Source organism: Humulus lupulus, chromosome 6, assembly GCF_963169125.1.
Source record: "Humulus lupulus chromosome 6, drHumLupu1.1, whole genome shotgun sequence".
In the NCBI taxonomy this organism is placed as follows: Eukaryota; Viridiplantae; Streptophyta; class Magnoliopsida; order Rosales; family Cannabaceae; genus Humulus; species Humulus lupulus.
Window position 1 is genome coordinate 5,824,236 of NC_084798.1, and position 22,695 is coordinate 5,846,930.

At 33.3% G+C, this 22,695-nt stretch overlaps 3 protein-coding genes across 4 annotated transcripts; 2 read left to right on the forward strand and 1 right to left on the reverse strand.

Moving 5' to 3' along the window:
• Positions 1 to 572: 572 nt before the first annotated feature.
• Positions 573 to 8,916, reverse strand: LOC133781519 (uncharacterized). Of its 2 annotated transcripts, none has more exons than XM_062220552.1 (10): positions 8,753 to 8,916; positions 7,539 to 8,066; positions 7,171 to 7,330; positions 7,018 to 7,079; positions 4,267 to 4,361; positions 3,590 to 3,703; positions 3,172 to 3,237; positions 2,937 to 3,034; positions 2,195 to 2,613; positions 573 to 2,027 (listed from the first exon to the last, which is right to left on the reverse strand). In XM_062220552.1, exons 2-10 carry the CDS (start codon positions 7,969 to 7,971, stop codon positions 796 to 798), a joined length of 2,679 nt encoding a protein of 892 aa, XP_062076536.1. In that variant the 5' UTR covers positions 7,972 to 8,066; positions 8,753 to 8,916; the 3' UTR covers positions 573 to 795. The 2 variants fall into 2 exon arrangements, with proteins under 2 accessions (XP_062076536.1, XP_062076535.1); XM_062220551.1 differs by having other exon boundaries at positions 7,539 to 8,123.
• Positions 8,917 to 13,661: 4,745 nt separating this feature from the next.
• Positions 13,662 to 14,093, forward strand: LOC133784575 (E3 ubiquitin-protein ligase BIG BROTHER-like). Its single transcript, XM_062223870.1, has one exon. The coding sequence runs from the start codon at positions 13,662 to 13,664 to the stop codon at positions 14,091 to 14,093; it is 432 nt and encodes a 143-aa protein (XP_062079854.1).
• A 2,787-nt stretch (positions 14,094 to 16,880) lies between these two features.
• LOC133783739 (uncharacterized) lies at positions 16,881 to 18,283 on the forward strand. The gene is made up of 2 exons (XM_062223378.1): positions 16,881 to 17,561; positions 17,864 to 18,283. Exons 1-2 carry the CDS (start codon positions 16,922 to 16,924, stop codon positions 17,896 to 17,898), a joined length of 675 nt encoding a protein of 224 aa, XP_062079362.1. The 5' UTR covers positions 16,881 to 16,921; the 3' UTR covers positions 17,899 to 18,283.
• The last annotated feature ends 4,412 nt before the right edge of the window (positions 18,284 to 22,695 follow it).

Here is a 22,695-nt window from a genome sequence, read left to right on the forward strand (position 1 = left end):
TGGTGAATTTGATGAAGAAAAAGAGGTTCAATCATATTAATATTATACATGGATTTTAAATTTAAGTTTGTTGCTAGTTTTTTTTTTTTTTTTTAAAGTTTGTCTCTAGTTGATAGTAGAATATATTATGTTATATGTTTAATATGATATTATTCTAATACGTGGAGTTTAAGTTTAATTAAATTTTATTTAAGTTATAAAACATATAATTTTATTATTTTTAAATAATTATCACGGTAAAATATCTCAAAAATATATTATTTTAATTTGTTTAATTATTTATTTATTTAATTTGATTTAAGTCTAAATCATGTTTACAATCTACAATTAAATATAAAAATATTTTGTTATATATAAAAATATTTCGTTAAAGTTAACGAAAAAAATAAAAAAAACTATTAAAACCAAGAATTTCCGTTATCAACACGCTTATTATATAAAAAGATATATTCAAGGAGAAATGCATAGTGAGTTTTCATTGTTTCTTAAAAGAAATATAAAATCAACCAACCTCAGATGACTTTGACTTGTTAGTATTCCTACAATAAAATTAAATTCAAGCACTTTCCAACTACAAAACCAAACCTTTCATTTCTTTTGGTGAACAGAGAATAAATACCACTCTCATAATTCTTTAAGCAATTTATATTTGCATTTATATCAAAACTTCTAAACCAAATTTTACCACAAACACAAAAACCAAAAAATCTTCCCAATTTACAATGATGGACAAAAACTACAATTAGTCATGAAAGAGAGCTGAGGAAAGATCAAAATGCCTGAAAGTTGTCCTCTCTAATAACCACTTAGTCCGGAAAAGTGCTTTGCATTGGCTCGATCCTTACGGTAATGGTTGCTCCTTCCACCCCCTCCTCCTCCACCTCCTCCTCTCCTTCCTCTTCCCCTGAAATTCCCTGTATTCTCTCTCCCTTCTTCATCCTCCGAAACCCCAAACCTCTTCTCTTGCTCCTCCCCATTGGCTCGGCCGCCTCCCCTCCTTCCCCGTCCCCATCCTCTAGAATTCCCAAATCTGTTTCCTTCTGTCTCAGTAACATCATGTTGTTGTTGCTGCTGCTGCTGCTTATCTTGGTCGTTAGAAGTCTCCATCAACTTCTTCACAGCACCAAGTGGAAGGTTGCCACCACGGCCGAGGCCATGGATTAGTTCTACCTGGGCTTGAGTAATTAACGATGCTTCACCAGCATTTGCAACTGCAATCGAACCTTCAACTTTGTAACTGTAATTCTTACCGTCCTTCACATAGTACTGAGGTTTCTTTCTCGAGCCCCATTTCGAATTAGAAATATTCTGGGAAGAGCCCTCGGTCTCTTTTTGCCAAGGTTTTCCCGCATTGGAGCTAATTTTGTCCCTCAAACTCTCATTGTCCTCCAACCCTGACTCTCCCACACTCAGACCAAGATCATCGAAAGAATCATCGTACTCATCGTCGTATTCATATTGCGATATAAGAGCAGCCGTTCTCAATGAATCCTTCAGGTTTTTATCGTCAAGAGTACTAGAATCAAGCACATTAGCATTAGACTTCCTAACAAACCTTCCATGAGTAGATGAAGATGAGATGGAAGAAGATCCACACTGTTGCACCCTTTCCCCAGGCGTTAAATTGGGGGAGGACGATACTGGTGCAGATTCTACCAATTTTCCTTTCCCTTTATCGTTCTTGCTAACGACTGCAGCCGCCTTGGGTATAGGCATCGTCTCCAGTGAAGTATCCATGGTTTGAAGATCTTCGTGAAGAGTCCCCTCGAGAACCCTCTGAATCACCTCTTCAGGATTCTGGTTGTAAGCCTCAAGACAGGCAGCCAAGAATCCCTTACCATAATCAGGGAATAGATCTTTTATTTGACTTATTTTAGACTCCATAATTGCAGCATCCTCATCCATCTGTACTTTGGTGCTTGTAACAGGGCTTTGCATAGTAGGGAGCTCCTTCATTGTGGCCTTCTTAGCGGACATGAATATCCCAGACAAGTGCTCAAGCTGCTCGTTGTCTATGAATATCCACCCTGCAAGACAAGAGTAGTAAGCACAAGTCTTCATAAAGACAAAATTATTCTTCAAGACAGAAAACAAAATATTTAAGCTTAGTTTAGAAACAGAAAACTTTTTGCCACTTGTTTAATCTAACATTAAACCCTTACCACTTATAAATTTAAAAAAAAAAAAAACTTACCAATTTCTTGTAGATTCTCCAGTTTGCTCATTATATTGAAGTTCTTTTCAATATGTTGAAGAAAAGTTTCTCTGCTCGGGTTCTCTTGATTGGATACTGAAACTGTGGTGATTTCTCTAAAAGTTTGAATTAAAATATCAGCCCTTATACCAGGATCTTCTATATTGGCTGGGAACATTTTTGTTGCAGCTGGTATGGGGAGATCATCTTCGAACACCTCATCACTCAAATAGCACAAGTCCAATAATTTCCATCCAAACTTGATTATTCTCGTTGCTAACAGTTTCAAACCCACATCAATACTAGACATCGTTTGATCTTCTCTGGATGTTAAAAGCACATGGAAACCACGCTGTAGAGATGGAAGGAATGAATCGTGCAACTTTGCAAGAGTGAAGAGTATTTCTTCACTCCCGTCACTGCAACAACGTAAAAACAAACCAGAAATAAATGAAACAAAGCTTTCTGAAACTTGTAAAGAAAAGAGAGCAAAACAGTTTAATATTAGTCCTCTCAAGTGAAACAACGAAAGCAAATAGCTCAAAAACAACCAAAGAACACATTGGCTGATAATGTTACAAATACTATCAACCCCTCTCTTGCTACACACGCACACACACATGAATATATCTCTTTCCCCGTGATAAATTCCACTCACTCATCTTGTGACACTCCATCCAGAAGTATCAACTGTAACACTAGTACACAACTGGGTAATACATAATTTTACTTCATCACATACCTTATTTCAACAGGGAATGAAAAGAACAGAGCCGCTGGTTTGTACGCACTAACAAATGCATCCATTGATACAATCGCATCATTAATGAAATCCATCACCTATTTAATAATAAATAAAAATGAAGAGACAGAAAGCACTGCAGCTAAACTGACATAAAGTAAACTAAAATTTTAATATACATACATATATATATAGAGATAGGATGTCCTTAATCCAATTACAGATAGTAACTCACCTCCTGCATATCAACATGAAGACGACTAGATCCATGCTCTCCATGACTTCCCGAAGAGAACAGAACCTGTACATTGTGTCCGATCATTATAGGTTGCCCCTTTAATTAAAAAAAGTGTGAATAAGTACTAAAGGGAAGAAGGGGGATTTGACAGTATCCTAATTCTCCTAATTCCTTCCTTTGCCCAAAGAGATGTGTCTAGAGTTGTAAACAATCACTTACCTACAGCAGAATACAATTTTAGGTCTTCAAGAACACTACTTTAAGCCACATGAATATAAAGCTATGCACCATATAGAAAACAACCAAATCAAATGAGCATGTGCTATCTTAACAAGTGTATCAACCTAACTCTCATCATAATTGTTGTTATAGAAACTTAAACATAACTTGTGAACCTAGTCAAGTTGGAAAATACCTCAAGGGATGTGCTGCAACGTTGATGCATTGTGTGAGTAATGCTCAGAAACTGTGACACTACTGAAGCCAAATTTTCATGAATAATAGGCTGAGCACTTAAAGCATTCCTGACCTGAAGACAAGGAGATTAGTAAGAGGAAGAGCAAGAATATTAGTTTAAAACATAAAAAGGCACTAGTTAATTGATCAATTGGCCAAAACCACAAGCACAAGTACTACATATGCAAAAGCATGTAATATATTTGTTTAATGAAAAGAAAGCATGTAAGATATGCATGTTCAAATTACTTAAATGTGTGGATGCTGCGTTGCATTCTTGAACAAATCTTATAAACATACCTATCTATCCTATATCGATAGTGCAGGTAAATGATCAATTAGCCATAGGTGCAAGTATGACACATGCAAACCCATGTAAATGCTACTTAACTACATAAAAAGAAAGATCAAACATTTCAAGAAAAGTGTATCTTTATGTTAACTTTCATCAGAATTCTTTGTGCCATACACTTTACTCTCAACCCCTCAAAATAGCAAATCAACACCCACTCCACCCAAAAAATTTAAAAATTAAAAGGAAATTAATAATATTAATAATGATAAAAGGGAGGGAAATAAATCAGATTATAAAACTACTAAGACACAAGCATGCAACCATCTGTGACGTCTACGTACCAAAACCATGGTCAAATCTTCATTTTCATGACCATATACAGCACATATATCTAACAACATAGGCAAGTCAAGCAACTTCTTTTCCTGCAAGAGAACTACAAACAAAGTTAGTGAACAAATGTGTAAAAAAATAGTACACAAAACAAATAAATAAACTTGGATTTCAAACTATCTGAAAAGAGAAGCATAACTCCTACTTATTGATCATGGATATTCTTCTGATGGACCACAAATTAGGCTAACATACACTAGGCGACCCAAGGATAGAAATGTCAGGTATAAGTAAAGATGTGTTTTTAATTGACGTTAGTTCTGCTGAGGTGTCATTTTTTTGTAGTATGCTGTAAAAGAATCTATTCCTATTGGTTGGAGAATTAGTGAGTCCTAGTTGACTAAAGTCTATAAATACTTTGGTAGACCTATTGCTTCAGGGTATTGTTTTTGTAATTGAATTTGTTAAGAGTAAAACTTACTCAGGAGATCTCCAAGCTTCTTGCATTGCTTGGACATTTGTAACTTTTATTCTTGATCAATAAGATACCAGCTTCAGAATTCTTTTAAAGACTAAGTTCTAGAAGTTTATGCTATCAAATTGGTATCAAGGGGCCAAGTGATTCTGAAGAAGGGAATGCCTGCCAAGAAGGGAGGAAAAGCTACACAAGATCGGGAAGAAACCAAGGAGGAAGCGATGGAATCCGTGGACACCAAAATTGGCACTGTGAGAGAAGAAATGAAGCAGTTTAGGGATGAGATGGTGACAGCGGTGGAGCAGAATCTCAAGATCCAGGAGGACACGACCAAGAACTCCAAGAAAGATGTTTCGTCCCCTCTGTCGCAATCAAACACAAGGAAACTCGTCCTGTCCCAGAAATGCCGCAATGCCAACACCAGAAAATGAACCCACCAGCTCCAGCCATAATCATCGGAGGGATTTCATGCTTCGAAGACTTGAAATGCCGCTTTTTGAGAGCACTAATCCGGACGGTTGGTTGCTAAGGGCAGAAAAGTATTTCGCACTCCAAAGGTACACAACGAAGAGAAGGTAGAAGCAGCAGTAATCAGTTTTGAAGGAAAAGCTTTGTTGTGGTACCAATGGGAGAACCAGTGCCGACCGATCATGTTGTGGGACAACATGAAACTTCTGATACTATACAAGTTTCGGGGAATACAAGAATGGGTCATTACATGAGCAATTCTTTGCTTATCGCCAAGAGGGAACGGTGGAAGATTACTTTCAGAAATACATTCAGCTACTCGCCCCCCTCGATGGAATTTCAGATGTGGTTGCCTTGAGCCATTTCTTAAGTGGGCTTAAGAAAAGTATACAGGAGGAGCTGAGATTATTCGAACTCGACACCCCGAACAAGGCCATGGTGTTCGCCACCAAGATTGAAAACAAGAATCAAATTTTATTTGGGTTTTGATCAGGTACAGAATACATGAGGACCACAACTACTTCAAGTGGTGGAGAGAAAACTGGGATAGGAAATACAGCTACAGGCAGCAGACCGTATGGAAAGTATCGAAGACTCACGGATTCGGAGATGCAAGAAAAAAAGAATAAGGACATTTGTTCTCGCTGTGATAACAAGTGAACACTTGGGCACCGCTGTAAGAAGAGAGAACTAAATTTCTTGGTGACTTGTGATGAGGTCAGCAACGAAGACCCAGAAGAGGACGATAATCAACAAAAGGAAGGGGAAATGGATCTCGAAAGGGCGGAGAATAATGAGAGTGTTGAAGTCTCAGTGAATTCGGTAATGGGTTTGACAGCCCCTAAAACTATGAAATTTCAAGGATCCATTGGGGAACAAGAAGTAGTAGTCCTTATCGATTCAGGGGCAACTCATAATTTTATTTCTAAAGATTTGATCACCAAAGCTAAACTGCCCGTTTCTAGAACTGGTACCTACAGAGTCACTCTAGGATCAGGTGAAACAATCAAGGGAGAAAGGGTGTGCAAAGGTGTAGTGTTGGTGCCGCAAGGGTTGAAATCAGTTTCCTGAATTTTACCTTGACGACAATATGAAAGTGTGCTAACATACATTAGGCGACCTAAGGATAGAAATGTCTACTAAGGTGTCATTTTTTTTTGTAGCGTGTTGTAAAAGAATTCTATTGCTATTATTGGTTGGAGAATTCGTGAGTCCTAGTTGAGTAAAGTCTAAATACTTTGGTGGTAGACCTATTGTTTTAGGGTATCGCTTCTGTAATTGAATTTGTTAGAGTAAAACTTACTCAGAGATATCTCCAAGCTTCTCAAATTGCTTGGACATTTGTAACTTTTGTTCTTGATCAATACGATACCAGCTTCAGAATTCTTTTAAAGACTGAGTTCTAGGAGTTTATGCTATCAACTTCTCAAAAAATAAGAATAATTTAAAGTAAAATTATTACTTATTATAATGTAATTATTTCCATAAAAGTAATCTACAATACATTTTGGTTGGAATATCAGTTCAAGATATGAATGTAAATTTTTACTAGACACATGAAGGGAACAACCTCCAAAAATCCTACGTGCATTAAACAAAAAGGCCCTTATATCTTTCTTACTAATTTTACATATGCCCCCTTCCATGTGCATGGAATGATAAAATGTACCATCCATTAACCCTCAAAAACATTCCATAATTAGCTATATTAAAATTGTGAGAAAAGACGAAAGCAGAAATAGAACCCACCTCACGACATAAAGTATTATTTCAAATAAAAGACTGAAAACAAATTACAGGGCCAAATAGAACCCACCTCCATGGTCTTTTAGACTGAGGCTGTCAGCAGCACGAGCCCCCGGATCCCTATTGGATGATCTGCAAAAGAAAGAATTCCCTTGAGTACCAAAAAATAAAAACACTAATGAAATAAAAAATGACAAATTACATCATAGGGGGAGAAATTTACATGCGATATAACACCATAAATACACGGCGGCTTAAATCATACTCTCCAACAATGACCCCTGCAACAGTTCCCTTGGCTCCATGGTGAGGGAAATCGTACCATCTACTCCTAAACTGTAAAAAGCTATCCAGGAAATCATGCAAAGAAGTGTCCATAGCCACTGAGAACAATGAAACAAGGATGAGTCATATTAAAGTTGCCTTCCTCTATCATTTAACATCAGATATAGTACCAATAACTTACTGTAAATAACTAAAAGTTTCCAATGTGACAAGAACATTTTCATATCATTTAGCGGTGATAAATACCCTTTCCATATCATAGCCTAAAGTACGTATATTTGGACATTTTGAAGATGTGAAATTTACCTTCCCTCCAAAATTCTTTAGGATTCAACTTAAGCAAACGAGAAAGCTCGCGATTCAAAAGATCTACAACTCTTTGAGACTCAACTGGATCCAGTCCACCTTCATCAGCACCAAACCCAGCTGCCACAGCCTCATCCTGGGGCAAATAATTAACGAACTTTCCATCACTGCATGCTCCGCTCAATCGTGAACCTCCTTTGTCACCGGTCTGAACCTTACTCACAGAAGCTGCGGCATCGGATTGCTGTGAGAGCGATTGCCTAAGAGAATTAGACAATGTCGAACTTGGGTTTGGTTTTTTTGATACTGAGTTTCGATTTTGAATTTGATTCTGATTTTCTTCTTTATCTAGATTTTTGGCCACAAAGATCTTCTGAGTTTTGCCGAGACCCTTGTTCCCATCTGACTGAGATTGAGCAGAGTGATATGACATAGTCGTTTCCGCAACTGGGTGTCCCTCTCTTTCCCCCAAACTCAAGACTCGGAGGCTTCTTCAATGGAATGTGGAGAGTCAGGGGAGCTAAAACCCTGAAATGGATTTGTTTTACTCTACTGTCAAGAAAACCACTACAATCACCAACAATCCTGTAAACATTATAGTACATTAACAAATTTTCTGGCAATTATTGTTTCCTGATCATGTTATTGAACTAGTAATAATGAAAATGAAAAAGACAGTAAGAGTGAGAGAAGAGTATTATGATTTGGAAAGCTAGTGAGAAAGTTAACAAACAAACTTATGATGCAGATTTAAGATAGCACAAAATTCAGAATACACTACGAAAGATATTGAAGCAGTTAGCAGTCAAAACTTTGTGCAATAGATTAGCCCTCTGTTTCAACAATGGAGTTCCATAGTATTTATATGTTATCCTGCTTCAAATAGTTTTGCACCATAATTCAGACCCCAATTCAATCTACAGAAATTGTACTAATCAATCAACATAACTTAACTAATAAATCATTCAAATCTCGACATAGTATTAATTCCAACAACAATTTCATACACACTAGCCCCGAATTCATCAATAATTTTGATCTTAAAAAACAAAAAATTCTCTCAATTCTACATCTTTCTCACAAATTACTTTCTCGAATTTGAGAATCAAGAAATATAAGAACGAAACCTTGAGCTGGCAGAGGTGAATGGGGGATCGGTATAGAAAAAAAAATATATAAGAGCAAGTAGAATAAGATGTTGCGATTGTCGTTACCAGAACTCTCCTCCCACCACTTGAAACTTTCAGATAAGAAAAGGCGCAACCTCGACGATGACAGTGGCGGCGGCTGCTGCGGCGGCGGCGGCGGCTAGAAAATGGAGTGACGGCTGAATTGGTGGTGGTGAGGTTTTTTGGAGAGTTGAAAAATGAAGTTTATTGGGACTTTTCCGATCCCACTTCCTCTTTTTCTTTTGGTTTTTGAATTTTACCACTTTTATCTTTCAAAATTATCATTTCCCAAAAAACTGTATTTATAAAAGAAAATGTTTTAAATGGTATTTTTAAAATATTTTTACAGGGGTAAAATATAAAGGCAAAGAGTAAAAAAAAAAATTAATAAAGTAATTTTTCAATATATATTATTGTTTGAATTTTTTGTGAAATAATTCATTTGATTTGACTATTTTATTCAACAGAATTTGTTGAGATACATACCATTTTGATTTGTTGGAACTTCTTTGAGGAAAATGTGGTAGATGTCTAATTTTATCATAAAATTGATTTTTGTATAGTATTTTATATAAAATGATAAATTTCAAATATGATGTTTATGTTATTTTTTTCAACTAGAAAAATATTATTTGTTGTAATATACTTAGAAAAAATCTTTTTTTTTTTTTTGTGGCAACTTAGAAAAATCTTATTAATTGAAGTGATTACAACTTAGTTAATTATTTTTAAAAGGGTTATTTGCGGTGAAAGTACCCAAGTTATTACATTTGTAACATTTAAGTACTCAAGTTATTTTTTTGGCGGGGAAAGTACATTCTATTCATATTTTGGTGCAGTTTAGTACAACCGTCAATTCTCAATATTAAGTTCGTTTATAAAACGGATATTTGCAGCGAAAGTACCTAATTTAAAAGATGTTTGTAGCAAAAGTACTCAATTTAAGAGATATTTACGGTGAAAGTACTCAAGTTATAAGCAAATTTCACACCATGTAACAGACTTAACGACGAAACAGAAAGTTGCACTAAACTACACCAAAATATGGACACTTTCGTCGCTAAAAAATAACTTGGTACTTAAGTGCTACAAACACAATGATGTGTAATTAATAATTGGATAATCGACTGATCAAGACAGGTATTAATAAATAAATCATTTTATTTTTAAGGGTAGGTAACCATTTGGTACCCTGTGTTTTTACAAAATATCATTTTGGTACCTTCTGTTTTCAATAATGCTCATATGGTACCCTGTATTTTAAAATCGTACATATTTGGTACCCTAAACTCAAATTTAATTAATAAAATTTTACCAATTTAATCAAATTACTATCAATTATGTAAATTCTAAATTTAAATTTAATTACTTAATTACATATAACTGATAACAGTTTGATCATATTGACAAAATTTTATCTATCAAATCTGAGTATAGACTATCAAATATGTATAATTTTAAAATACAAGGTACCATATGAGCATTATTGAAAACAGAAAGTGTCAAAATGATACTTTGCAAAAACATAGGATATCAAATGAGTAAATTCCCTATTTTTAATTCCAATGCAAATTACCTATGATCACGAATTCGAAGGTAAAGAAAAAAAAAATTGATTACATTCATCTAAAAAATTATCTCTAGTCAAACTATAAAAATATATACTGTATTTATATAATTTTTGCTTTATCAATTTTTAAAATAATTTATCGTATTTTGTAATTTATCTTCAAATTCAAGTTTCATATTTATAATTTTATATTATTTCACTTTGTTTTCTATTTCATTCCATTGAATTTTCTCTCCCTGTTAAATATGCCTATTCCGATATTTGTATTTATTGGTTTTATTTTTCACAAGTTTTGTTGTTTTTTAATATCGTTTCTAGAGATATTTGTATTTATTGTGAGAGATTTTACTATTGTCATCATCTTCTTTTTATTTTTGATGGTTGTATTAGTCTAAGATTTGGAATTACAATGGTTCTTGTCCTTTTTCTAAATATATTATCGGTCTTTGTGTTTTGTTAAATAACAATTCGAACCTTATGTTTTACAAAATTAATCAAAATAGTACTTTATACCCAATTTTGGTCAAAAAAAAATTCAAATATAATATTTCATTCTCAGATCCTCGACCACTTTCTTCGCTTCTCTAAACCCATCGCATCACTAATGACTCTAAAATTGATCTTATAATTGAAAATATTTTGACCAAAAGTAAGTTTACGATATTACTTTGATCCATTTTATAAAAACGCAAAGGTCAATCGCGTATTCGGGAAAAACACATGGGCCAAAATAGTATTTTCCCTTATAACAACAAAGAAGAAGATAGCAACAAAGGTGAGGATTATGTTCTAGAGGATAATGACAACAACTACGAGAATGATAATGTACTACTACAAAATTGAGTTTTCCCGATAATTTGTGATCGTCGCTATTAAGCAATAATGACAGTCAATTAACTGTCGCATTTGCCTATGCCGACATAAAGATAAGTACGTCGACAGTTAAAAACCGTCAATGTTGCTAACTACGTCGACCGTTATAAACTGTCGATGTTGCCGATTACGCCGACAGTACTAAAATTGAGGTCATAAGTTATCCACAAGTGTAAAAATGCATAATCAGGTACTATACTGCACAAAAATGTGTGCTGCTATAGACGTACCCTACATTATTCATAGGGTATAAATATAACTTAGCAAAATTTTACTGCGAGTTCTTTAAGTATTTCAACCTTGTAGTAGGTAATATCTAGTAAGGATTCATGGAGAAAATAGTTGATCTTTGAGAACAAGATGGTTTTGAGAAAATAGTGGGATTCCTTTCCTAGTATTGGTAATGTGATTGTATCAAATTCTTATTGATAAAATTAATTTCCATCCAGGAAACTTTAAAAAAAAATTATATGTCATCAATTTTCACAATTGCCCTAATATCAATAATGATATATGTTAAGTTTTATCTATCTATCAGAAAATAATAATAATAATAATAATATAAAAAAATGTAGTTGGGAAAGAATTTGACAAGGATTAGATCTCTTAACTAATTGATATTTGATATTATCTATTTGAATTTTCAAAACCCAAATAATAATAATAGTAATAGTAAAGATAATTTGAAGGAAGATCGGACTTTTGCCCTTTTTTTTAAGGATATATAATTGTTTTCAATTTTAAAATTTCTTTTTTTTTAAGTAAATATTTAAAATTTCTAAATACATCATACCTCTTCTATATAAAATTTCTTTTTTTTTTTAAGTAAATATTTAAAATTTCTAAATACATCATATCTCTTCTATATAATAAGTGTGTAGATAAAAGAAATGGTTGATTTTAACAGTTTTTTTATATTTTAATGTTAACTTTAACATAATATTTTTGTATTTAACAGAATATTCTTATATTTAATGGTAGTTTGTAAATACTTAAACTTAAATAAAATAAAATAAATAATTAAAAAATTAAAATATGATATTCTACAATAATAATTATTTAAAAATAATAAATAATAACATAAAATAAAATATTTTTTAGAAATTTTACAATGATAATTATTAATTAAACAAATTAAAATATGATATTTTTTAGATATTTTACAATAATATTTATTTAAAAATAATTAAATTGCACGCTTTATAACTTAAATAAAATTTAATTAAACTTAAACTCACTTATTAGAATAATATCATATTAAACATATAATATAGGGTAGGTAACCATTTGGTACCTTGTGTTTTTGCAAAGTATCATTTTGGTACCCTCTGTTTTCAATAATGCTCATATGGTACCCTGTATTTTAAAATCGTACATATTTGGTACCATAAACTCAAATTTAATTAATAAAATTTTACCAATTTAATCAAACTACTGTAAATTATGTAAGTTCCAAATTTAAATTTAATTACTTAATTACATATAACTGATGACAGTTTGATCATATTGACAAAATTTTATCTATCAAATCTGAGTCTAGGGTATCAAATATGTATAATTTTAAAATACAGGGTATCATATTAGCATTATTGAAAACAGAGGATACCAAAATGATATTTTGCAAAAACATAGGGTACCAAATGAGTAAATTCCCTATAATATAATTTACTGTCAATTAGCAACAAACTACTTTTTAAAAAAATAGCAAAAAACTTAAATTTAAAATCAACGTATAATATTTAATATGACATTAAACATATAATATATAATCTGTTGTCACTCTCAAATTCAAAAACTAAAACAAACATAAACTTAAACAAAAATAAATAAATTATTTAATTAAAATAAAATATTTATTCCACGTTAATATAAATTTAACAAAAATAATTAATAAATTCTATAAATAAAACTAAGCAAATATGCATATTGCACGTTGCTTTGCTTGTATCTAGTATTTTAATTAAATGAATAACAATATTAATAAATCATATTATCTTCAATTTTATTAATATTTAATAAAACATTTAATTAACACCGCATGGGATTTAACTAAAATTTAAATCATGTAATAAAAGCGCGTGAATCTAGAAAAAATAATAATAACATACAATAAATCCAAACTAATGTGAATCTTAACTATTATTTTTTGAAAAGGTTAACCGTAATTCAAACTAGAAAAAAAAATATCTGTATATTTTTCAAAACAATAATAAATCATCAAAACTTAATTACCCGATTGAAAAAAAAAATCAATTTTCTAATTTCAAAAAACAAATTAAATTCAAATTATTATAAATATATTATACACACATGTAGGTAGTTTCTTCTCTTAGTTTCTTATTATCAAATAAGTCAAGCATGGCATATTCATTATATAATCATTTATTCTCTGTTCATTGCTCATTGAACAATACCTCATGTCCATATCATGATCCAAACCACATCTACTTCATTGCATGCCATTTCAACTACATACTAAACCCTAATCATCTTTATTACTATCCAATACTAATGCCGCCACCGCCTTTCGTTTGGAGTAGAGCACGAAATTTCGAGCATCGTCGTCCCACCAACAACTACACCGACGAATCGGCTTTCTTGTCTGATGGAGAAGTCGAAGAAGAAGATGATGATCAGAATGACATAATTACGACGAATGAAGATGAGATTGAAAACAGCACGTCAGGTTACGACTCAACAGTACTTCAGACTCTTCCGACGAGGAATGAGGCTCGTGATAATAAAGATGTGAAAGTTTTCCATATGGGCTCAACTCTTGTGGGAAAAGACTGCAATATTTGCTTGGAAAAATTGCACTCGAATAATAGGTATCAAGAGCTATTATGTACACCATGTTCTCATATTTTTCACAAAAAATGTATTGAACGGTGGTTTGACAAGAATAAAGTGTGTCCTTTGTGTCGAAGTGCTATTCCAATTTGATTTAAGATTAGGTCAATATTAGTTTTCATCTTTGATAGATATGGTGGTGATAGTTAGAATGTTTTTTATTTTACTAGTATTATTATTATTATTATTATTATTATTATTATTATTATTATTATTATTATTACTATTTGAATAGGGGGAATGTGGTCTTTTTATTTATTTTTTGAAAATATAGAAACGTGAATATTTTGAAAAATTTTGTAATATTATATTATTGGATTTTCTCCTAATTCGTGCATATCTAAATAATCACTACTAAAAAATTATACTTAGACATGTCACACATTGTGTCATCACCTCTGAAAGACTTAATACAAAATTTGATATTTTTATATATAATAGTATTTTTCTAAATTTGGAAACATTTTGTATAAAAAAAAGTGGCATTTTTAAAAAATTTGGAGCGCAGGCCAAGTAGGGGTGGCAATTCGTGTTCATGAGTCATGTTCGTGTCGTGCCGATGCTCTTGTATTATAATAAAATACTTAACTCAAACCCGACCCATTTATTAATTGTGTAGAAAACTAAAACTCGAACTCGACTTGTTTATAAATGGGTTGACCCCACATAACCCGTGTAACCCGTTTATATAAAGATCGTGTTAAATTTAGGTTAACATATTAACCAATCAACTTGTTTATGATACATTTATGACTCATTTAACAAGTTTAATATAAGAAAATTAGCATATTTCTACATTCTGCGCATATTTTAAATACAAAAATTTGATAAATAAAAGTGTGTAATTATAAATAGGTTATTAACCGGTCAGTTTTGTGTTAAGCATGTCAACCCAAACCCGACCAATTTATTAAACACGACGGGTCAACCCAAAAATGACTCAAATTCATTTAAGGTAAGCCCAAACCCGTTAACTTCGTGTAAGTTTTGAGTCGTGTTATCATATCTAACTCGTTTTGCTGCCCCTAAGGCTAATGCCTAAGTCTCGGAAGTGAAAGATTGGTATTTTTTTTATATACATTGATAATTTTTTATTTATAATTTTGTTATAATAGATGATGCTTAATTTTTTTAATATATTTATAAAATAATTTCTAACTAATAACTTTATTGTTCAAAATCTTATATACTATTATATTTAATTAAAAATGAGTTAATAACTTAATTTATTAAACTTTCTAATAATTTAAAAAAACAGATCTTCAACTTTCTTAGTTGGTTGATTTTAGTATATTGCATTTTAAATTAGTTACAATATATATTGTATTTTCTCTAACGTTCTACATCAACTCCATCAACAATCATCTCAGTGATGAATTATCTTTAGTAACCAAAGTTAGTGATTTTTTTAAAGATTAAAAAAACTGTTATTATTTATTGCATAAATAAGTCATTTTATTTTGTAACCCTATCAATGAGTGAAAGTAATGGTTACTATTAGCAACTTACCAGAGTCACTGGGTAGTAATTAATTCAATGAGAGACCATTGGTAACCCTACGTAACTCAATTTATGATTTTTAGTAATCCATCCTCTTTAAAAATTATGATATTTTTCAAAACTTTGATAAGCACAAAATATAAATTTAACAAAAACTTTTGGTTGAATCCAATTACCCTCACCAAACTTCCTCTTATTAGGAATATTAGTATTTGGTTGTTGTAACTGGTTTCTGTTAGGTGTGTATTTTCTGTTGTGGTTTGGTTTGTACTCTTGGACCTTTGGTTATATAAGGGTCCTTTGTGTAATAATAAAGGGTGGGAGGTTTTCTTCATTGTCTCGTGGGTATTCACTAATATGGTATCAGAGAGTATATTCCTTTTCTTGAAACCTTATTTTTTTTGTTTTTTTCTCTGTCACTCTCGTCTTGGAAACACAAAAATTGAAACCCTCTTCTTGAAAAAAACCCAAAACCCTCTTCTGTTTTTTTTTTGAAACCCTCTTCTTGAAAAAACCGAAACCCTCTTCTGTTTTTTTTTAAACCCTCTTCTTGAAAAAACTGAAACCCTCCCCTGTTCTTGAAACCCTCAGCCGCGAGGGTCGTCTCTGCTCAACCGTGACCTGCTCAGCCGCCTGGTCCGCGTGGGTCGTCTCTGCTCAACCGTGTCCTCTGCTCAGCCGCCTGGTTCACGTCCATCTTCCCTGCTCAGCCGCCTGGTTCATTGCTCATGGCTCGCACAAGACAATCTCAGCCACGAAGCTCATCGGTCTCCAGCTTGCCCCCTACGCCGGCCACCGTCCCTAGTGCGTCTCCTTCAGCTCCGGCCATGGCGCCTAGTCCTTCTCCGAACCCCAGTGTTGTTGCGCCTCTTGCTGGATCGTCTTCCTCACCTCCTCGTGACGGTCTGCCAGCTGCCCCATCGCCTCCCTCTTCGGGTCCTCAGCCCCCTCCTCCGGCCATTGTTCTCCCGAGGTGCTCTGCTCCTTCTGGCGATGGTCCTCCGAGCTTTGGCATTCCGTGTGCCTCAACAGCCCCTATATGTCAACCTTCCCAATTTGATCACATCTATCACTATGGAACCGGAGACAATCCCAATTTTCTGATATCAACTCAAATTTTAACGGGTCAAGAAAATTTTCAGTCATGGAAGAGGGCTGCTTCCATCTCCATCGCTGCTAAAAATAAAACCCAGTTTATAAACAGGTCCCTGCCTCAACCCCCTCCCCATGATCCTTTTTTTCATGCTTGGGTTCAGTGTAATAATATGGTTATGGCTTGGATTTTACAATCTGTTTCTTGTGAAATTGCAGCTAGCATTATGCTTCAAGATTCAGCCACCGCTATGTGGAAGGACCTCCATGAGCGATTTAATCAAGGCAATGGTCCTCGGATATTCCAGCTTCAAACTTCTGTCCACACCATGAAACAAGGTGAATCGGATGTCAATTCCTACTTTACTCGTCTCAAAGCTATTTGGGATGAACTTAAGGAGTTTCAGCCAATTATCCCTTGTTCTTGTGGCTGTAAATGTGGTGTTGTTGAAAGATTGCTTGGATATTATCACAGGGATCAAATTATACAATTTCTGGCGGGTCTCAATGACTCTTTTTCTTCTGTGAGAGCCCAAATTTTGCTCTATGATCCTCTTCCTCCGCTGTCCAAAGTTTTCTCCATGATCTCTCAAGAAGAAAGACAAAGAAGTCTAGGCCACACCATGCCTTTCATTGCTGCTACTGCGGGTTCACACACTTCTACCAAGCCTCCATCAAGATCAAAGAAATCGAGACCCACTTGTTCTCATTGTCTCAAGCCGGGTCACTTAGTGGAAAAATGCTTTTTTCTTCATGGGTTTCCTCCTGGGTACGGTGACAAGCGTCGTCAAGATGAAGCTATCAAACCTTCTGTTCATCAAGCTTCCGCTTCTGGGTCGATTTTAGGCAAACCACCTGTGTTGTCCCAAACCGAGCTCAGTCAGCAGCTTACCTCCCTTCTAAGTCAGAATCTTCAGCACACCGTGGCTGCCACAGACACCAATATGCCGATTGCCTCACAAGTATCTGGTAATCTCGTTGACTTTCCTTCATGTTTGTGGATTGTTGATAGTGGAGCATCTCACCATGTGTGTTACTCCCTTAAATGCTTTAAGACTATTGATAAACATCCTACTGCCACTTTAGTAACTTTATCTAATGGACATATCATTCCTATTTCTTATTCTGGCACTGTTCAGCTTTCTAGCTGCATTATCTTGACTGATGTTTTATTTGTACCTGATTTTCAGCATAATCTCTTCTCGGTTAATGCTTTCTTGCAACATAGTCATAACTCTCTAATTTTTTCTGCTTCTGAATGCTTTATTCAGGCACCCTCTCGGACTTCCAAGATTGGGATTGCTAAGAAAATAGGCCGGCTGTTTTACTTTGAACAAGACCGTCAATTCTTACATGTTGTACATTTTGACAGCACTCTTAATACTTGTACTAAAATGAACCAATGGCATTTCCGTCTTGGCCATCCATCTATGTCAATTTCAAATTCAATAAATAAAACTCTTGTCTTTTCTAACAAGTCTTATGATCATGTTTGCTCTATTTGTCACTTAGCTAAACAAAAACAACTTCCCTTTGTGTCTAATAATAATCGTGCTTCTCAGCCTTTTGATCTTGTTCATTTTGACATTTGGGGGCCCTTTCATGTTATTAGCATAGAAGGTTACAAGTATTTTCTTACAATAGTCGATGATCACACTCGATTTACATGGGTATATTTACTTAAAGCAAAATCTGATGTGCAAAATGTTATTCCTCAATTTTTTTCTTTAATTGCTACTCAATTTTCCATTTCTATTAAAGTTGTTAGATGTGATAATGCAAAAGAACTTAACCTATCTTCTTTCTATGCTTCCAAAGGGATTGAACAATTTCACTCATGTGTTGATCGGCCTCAACAAAATTCCGTGGTTGAACGAAAGCATCAACACATCATCAATGTTGCTCGGTCATTATTATTTCAATCTCATATTTCTCTATCTTATTGGTCATATCTCATTACCACAGCTGTCTATCTAATTAACAGAACTCCATCTTTACTTTTAAAGAAAAAGACTTCATTTGAGCTGCTTTATAATAAATTGCCCTCATATGAGCATCTTAGAAACTTTGGTTGCCTTGCTTATGCCTCTACTTTAGATCGGAATAGACATAAATTCTCACCTAGATCTAAAGCTTATGTTTTTATTGGTTATCCTCATGGAATGAAGGCCTATACTTTGCTTGATATTGAGACTCACCAGATATTTCAATCTAGAGATGTCATCTTCTATGAACATATTTATCCTTTGAAGAATGATAACTCTACTGTGTCTAATGATTCCTTTCTCCTAACCAAAGTGTTTGATACAGGATCTCCTCATCCTCAAGTGCCCTCTTCTTTCAATAATGCCCTTGAGGATCCCTCTCCTGTGGGTACCACTTCTAAAAGTGGCCGAATTATTTCTCGCCCCTCTTATCTCAAAGACTATGCTTGTAACTTTGTTATTTCTAAGTCTTCTACTACTTACCCCTTATCTGATGTTCTCTCTTATGATAGGTTAAATGATCACTTTAGGGCTGCCATTTTGTCTGCCCATATGGTAGTAGAACCATCCAGTTACAAGCAAGCTTCAAACATTCCAGAGTGGCAGCAAGCTATGCATGATGAACTCCATGCACTTGACCGAAATCACACTTGGGAAATTGTCTCTCTTCCTCCTGGCCAGCATGCTATAGGATGCAAATGGCTCTACAAAATCAAATATCAACCAAGTGGAGCCATTGATCGCTACAAGGCCCGGTTAGTTGCCAAAGGCTACAACCAAAAGCAATGTATTGATTACTCTGACACTTTTGCACTTGTTGCAAAGTTTAACACTCTTAAATTACTTCTTGCTGTTGCTGCCATTAAGAATTGGTCTTTGTACCAATTAGATATCAACAATGCTTTCTTACATGGGGACTTAAATGAAGATGTCTACATGACAATTCCAAAAGGGTATCAATCCAATAGTCCCCTACCAAAAGATACGGTTTGTAAGTTAACCAAAAGTCTTTATGGCTTAAAACAAGCCAGAAGACAATGGTACTACAAACTTAGCATATATCTTATTCCGTCAATCTCAATCGGACCACACATTATTCATTAAGAGCACTTCTAATATCTTTATTGCTCTTCTCATCTATGTTGACGATATTATTATTGCCTCAAATAATGATGCTGCTGCCTCTCATTTTAAAGACATGTTACACTCTGTTTTTCAACTAAAAGACCTTGGCCCTTTACGATTCTTCTTAGGCCTTGAGATTGGGCGTTCTCCCAAAGGTATATCTATGTCTCAGCGCCCATTTACCTTACAATTATTGAGTGATACAGGTTACTTGGGGGTTAAACCTTCTTCCACTCCAATGGAGCCTAATGCAAAACTCAATAAAGATGAAGGGGATCTCTTAGCTGACCCCACCATATATAGACGATTAATCGGTAAACTCATCTACTTAACGATTACTCGTCCTGACATTTCTTTTGCTGTCAATAAGCTAAGTCAATTCTTAGCTTCTCCAAGGACTCCTCATCTCAATGCAGCGCATCGTATCCTTCAATATTTAAAGAGCACTCCTGGCCAAGGCCTCTTTTCTTATGCTAAATCCCCTCCTCACTTAAATGCTTATGCTGAAACTAACTTTAAATGTGAAGATCTATCTCTCAAAATTTTCACAGATGCAGATTGGGCTTCTTGTAGTGATACCAGACGGTCTGTGTCTGGTTACTGTGTCTTCCTTGGCCAATCTCTCATCTCATGGAAATCTAAGAAGCAAACCACTGTCTCTAGATCGTCAGCTGAAGCTGAATACCGTGCTATGGCCAACGGCACATGCGAGATCACATGGCTTCTCTCCTTACTGAAGGACTTTGATATTCAACATTCACATCCCGCCATTCTCTATTGTGACAACACGGCTGCTATACACATCTCGGAAAACCCGGTGTTTCATGAGAGGACGAAGCATATCGAGATCGATTGTCACCTTATTCGTAAAAGAGTCCAAGATGGCTCCATCAAACTTATTCATGTCCCCTCAAAGCACAACCTTGTTGATGTTCTCACAAAGCCCTTGTTTTCAAATCAATTTCATGAGTTAATCTCCAAGATGAATATAAAAAATTTATACAGTTCATCTTGAGGGGGTGTATTAGGAATATTAGTATTTGGTTGTTGTAACTGGTTTCTGTTAGGTGTGTATTTTCTGTTGTGGTTTGGTTTGTACTCTTGGACCTTTGGTTATATAAGGGTCCTTTGTGTAATAATAAAGGGTGGGAGGTTTTCTTCTTTGTCTCGTGGGTATTCACTAATACCTCTAGTGACAATTATCCTATGAAGACTCGTTTTTGCTACAGCTCCGGTAGGTTCCCTTAACCAAGCGTCACTGCCTATGATTCGTTGGCTCATTCTTCAACAGGCACTCGGTTAGAGCCCTGGGCTCCTCCCATTGCTTATACAATTATTAAGTGTTAAATAAAAGAGAAATCCCATAAAAAAATAAATAAAAATATTACTCTCATGTCAACTAAATATATATGATGAGAAATTTTCACGTGAAACTATATTACTTAAGAATGGAAAGCAACAATGTTTGAAATATTCTATTGAAGCTTAGGTAAGTAATTGTTCTGGCTACTTGGTTAAAATCTATCTTATATATTATGTCACATATAAATATCTAAATATATATATATATTTATATATGAGACTTAATTTTAGGAATGGTAGGTAATTATCTACATCTCTTTGAGTATATATGACACACATATATATAGTACATGTGCAATAGGTATTCTTTGACTTTGGAACAATTTGACTGTGTGTTGCTAAGATAAACCAAACAAAAAATAAGAGCATTTGTATCCTAAAAGAAGTAGGAGTTAAAATTGATTTAACATTATTTAGAATTATTAAAAATATATTTGATAGGTGAAAGGTTTCTCAAACACCATATTATATAAAATCCAAAAAATAAATATGAAATAATATGTCTCTCCTATGTCTTTTTACATTTTAATTATATAAAGTTATACCATTTTGCCTTTTTTTTTTGTTTTGCTTGAATACCCATTTACACCTCTATAGTCTAAAAAATACTTAATTACACACTTGTATATTTAATTTAAAATTTTTAATATGTGCATAATATATTAAAGTAAGTTTATTGTATTTTTTTAATTATTTTTTATAAATTTATATTAATTTGAGAATATTGTATTTAATATGAATATTTCTTGGACTGAATTTCTTTTTAGGAATTTTTCATGGTTATTTAATTATTTATTGTATATTTAATTTAAAAAAATTTATTTTCAATTTTTAATAAATGAGATGTATAATTTTATTTAATTATTTTTTATAAAAAGAACATACAATCCAAGCCAAATAAAGAAAATATATAATAAAGAAATATATTTTTAAGAAGGGGTTCTAATGTCTTCTGTATATACATATATATATATAATATATATATAAAATGAGATGTATTTATATATTTGGGTGTACTCTTAATGGTTACTACCCATGAATGATTACTTTAATATTAATTATTGGATTAAGATCAATAGTCCATATTTATAGTTGTTAATTAATATTTCTAATAAAAATTTAATTTTTTTAAATTTTTAAAAGGGTTACCTGATAAAAAAAATGTATTTATTATGAAAATATAATATTGTAAACTTTTCATTTTTCAAATGCATGTTAATTTTTAAATATAGCAAGTGTCTTTCATTGGTTGGAAACAACATTAATTATGACAAAAAAAATAACTAATTTCGAAATTAATGTAGGAAAATTGTTTTTACCTGTTAATGACTTGTTATACTAAGTCATTATATTGTCACATCATCATAATTGTTAGTACCCATTTATGGGTAGTAACCATTAAGAAGTATTCCTTATATATTTATGGGGTATAAATATAACTCTCCTTGATAATAATTTGGATTTTTCAACTCTTTCAATAATTACTTGATCATGTATCAAACATTAGAATTGCTATCATAAATTTGATGGTTTTCAATGAGTTTTGTGCTCAAGTTAGTTTTTTTAGATATATAATCATATATAGTGATTAATTTTTATAGGATTTATGTATTTTTTTTAACTTTTTTTTT

Excerpts from the sequence above, each read along its gene's own strand:
- LOC133781519 (XM_062220552.1), bottom strand. The coding sequence starts at position 7,971 with ATGTCATATCACTCTGCTCAATCTCAGTCAGATGGGAACAAGGGTCTC. Across the intron at positions 4,362-7,017 it reads CAGTCTAAAAGACCATGGAG|TTCTCTTGCAGGAAAAGAAG; the intron begins GTGGGTTCTATT and ends CTTTGTTTGTAG. Across the intron at positions 2,028-2,194 it reads GGAGAATCTACAAGAAATTG|GGTGGATATTCATAGACAAC; the intron begins GTAAGTTTTTTT and ends CTTGTCTTGCAG.
- LOC133784575 (XM_062223870.1), top strand. The coding sequence starts at position 13,662 with ATGCCGCCACCGCCTTTCGTTTGGAGTAGAGCACGAAATTTCGAGCAT.
- LOC133783739 (XM_062223378.1), top strand. The coding sequence starts at position 16,922 with ATGAAACAAGGTGAATCGGATGTCAATTCCTACTTTACTCGTCTCAAA. Across the intron at positions 17,562-17,863 it reads GATTGCCTCACAAGTATCTG|GCACCCTCTCGGACTTCCAA; the intron begins GTAATCTCGTTG and ends TGCTTTATTCAG.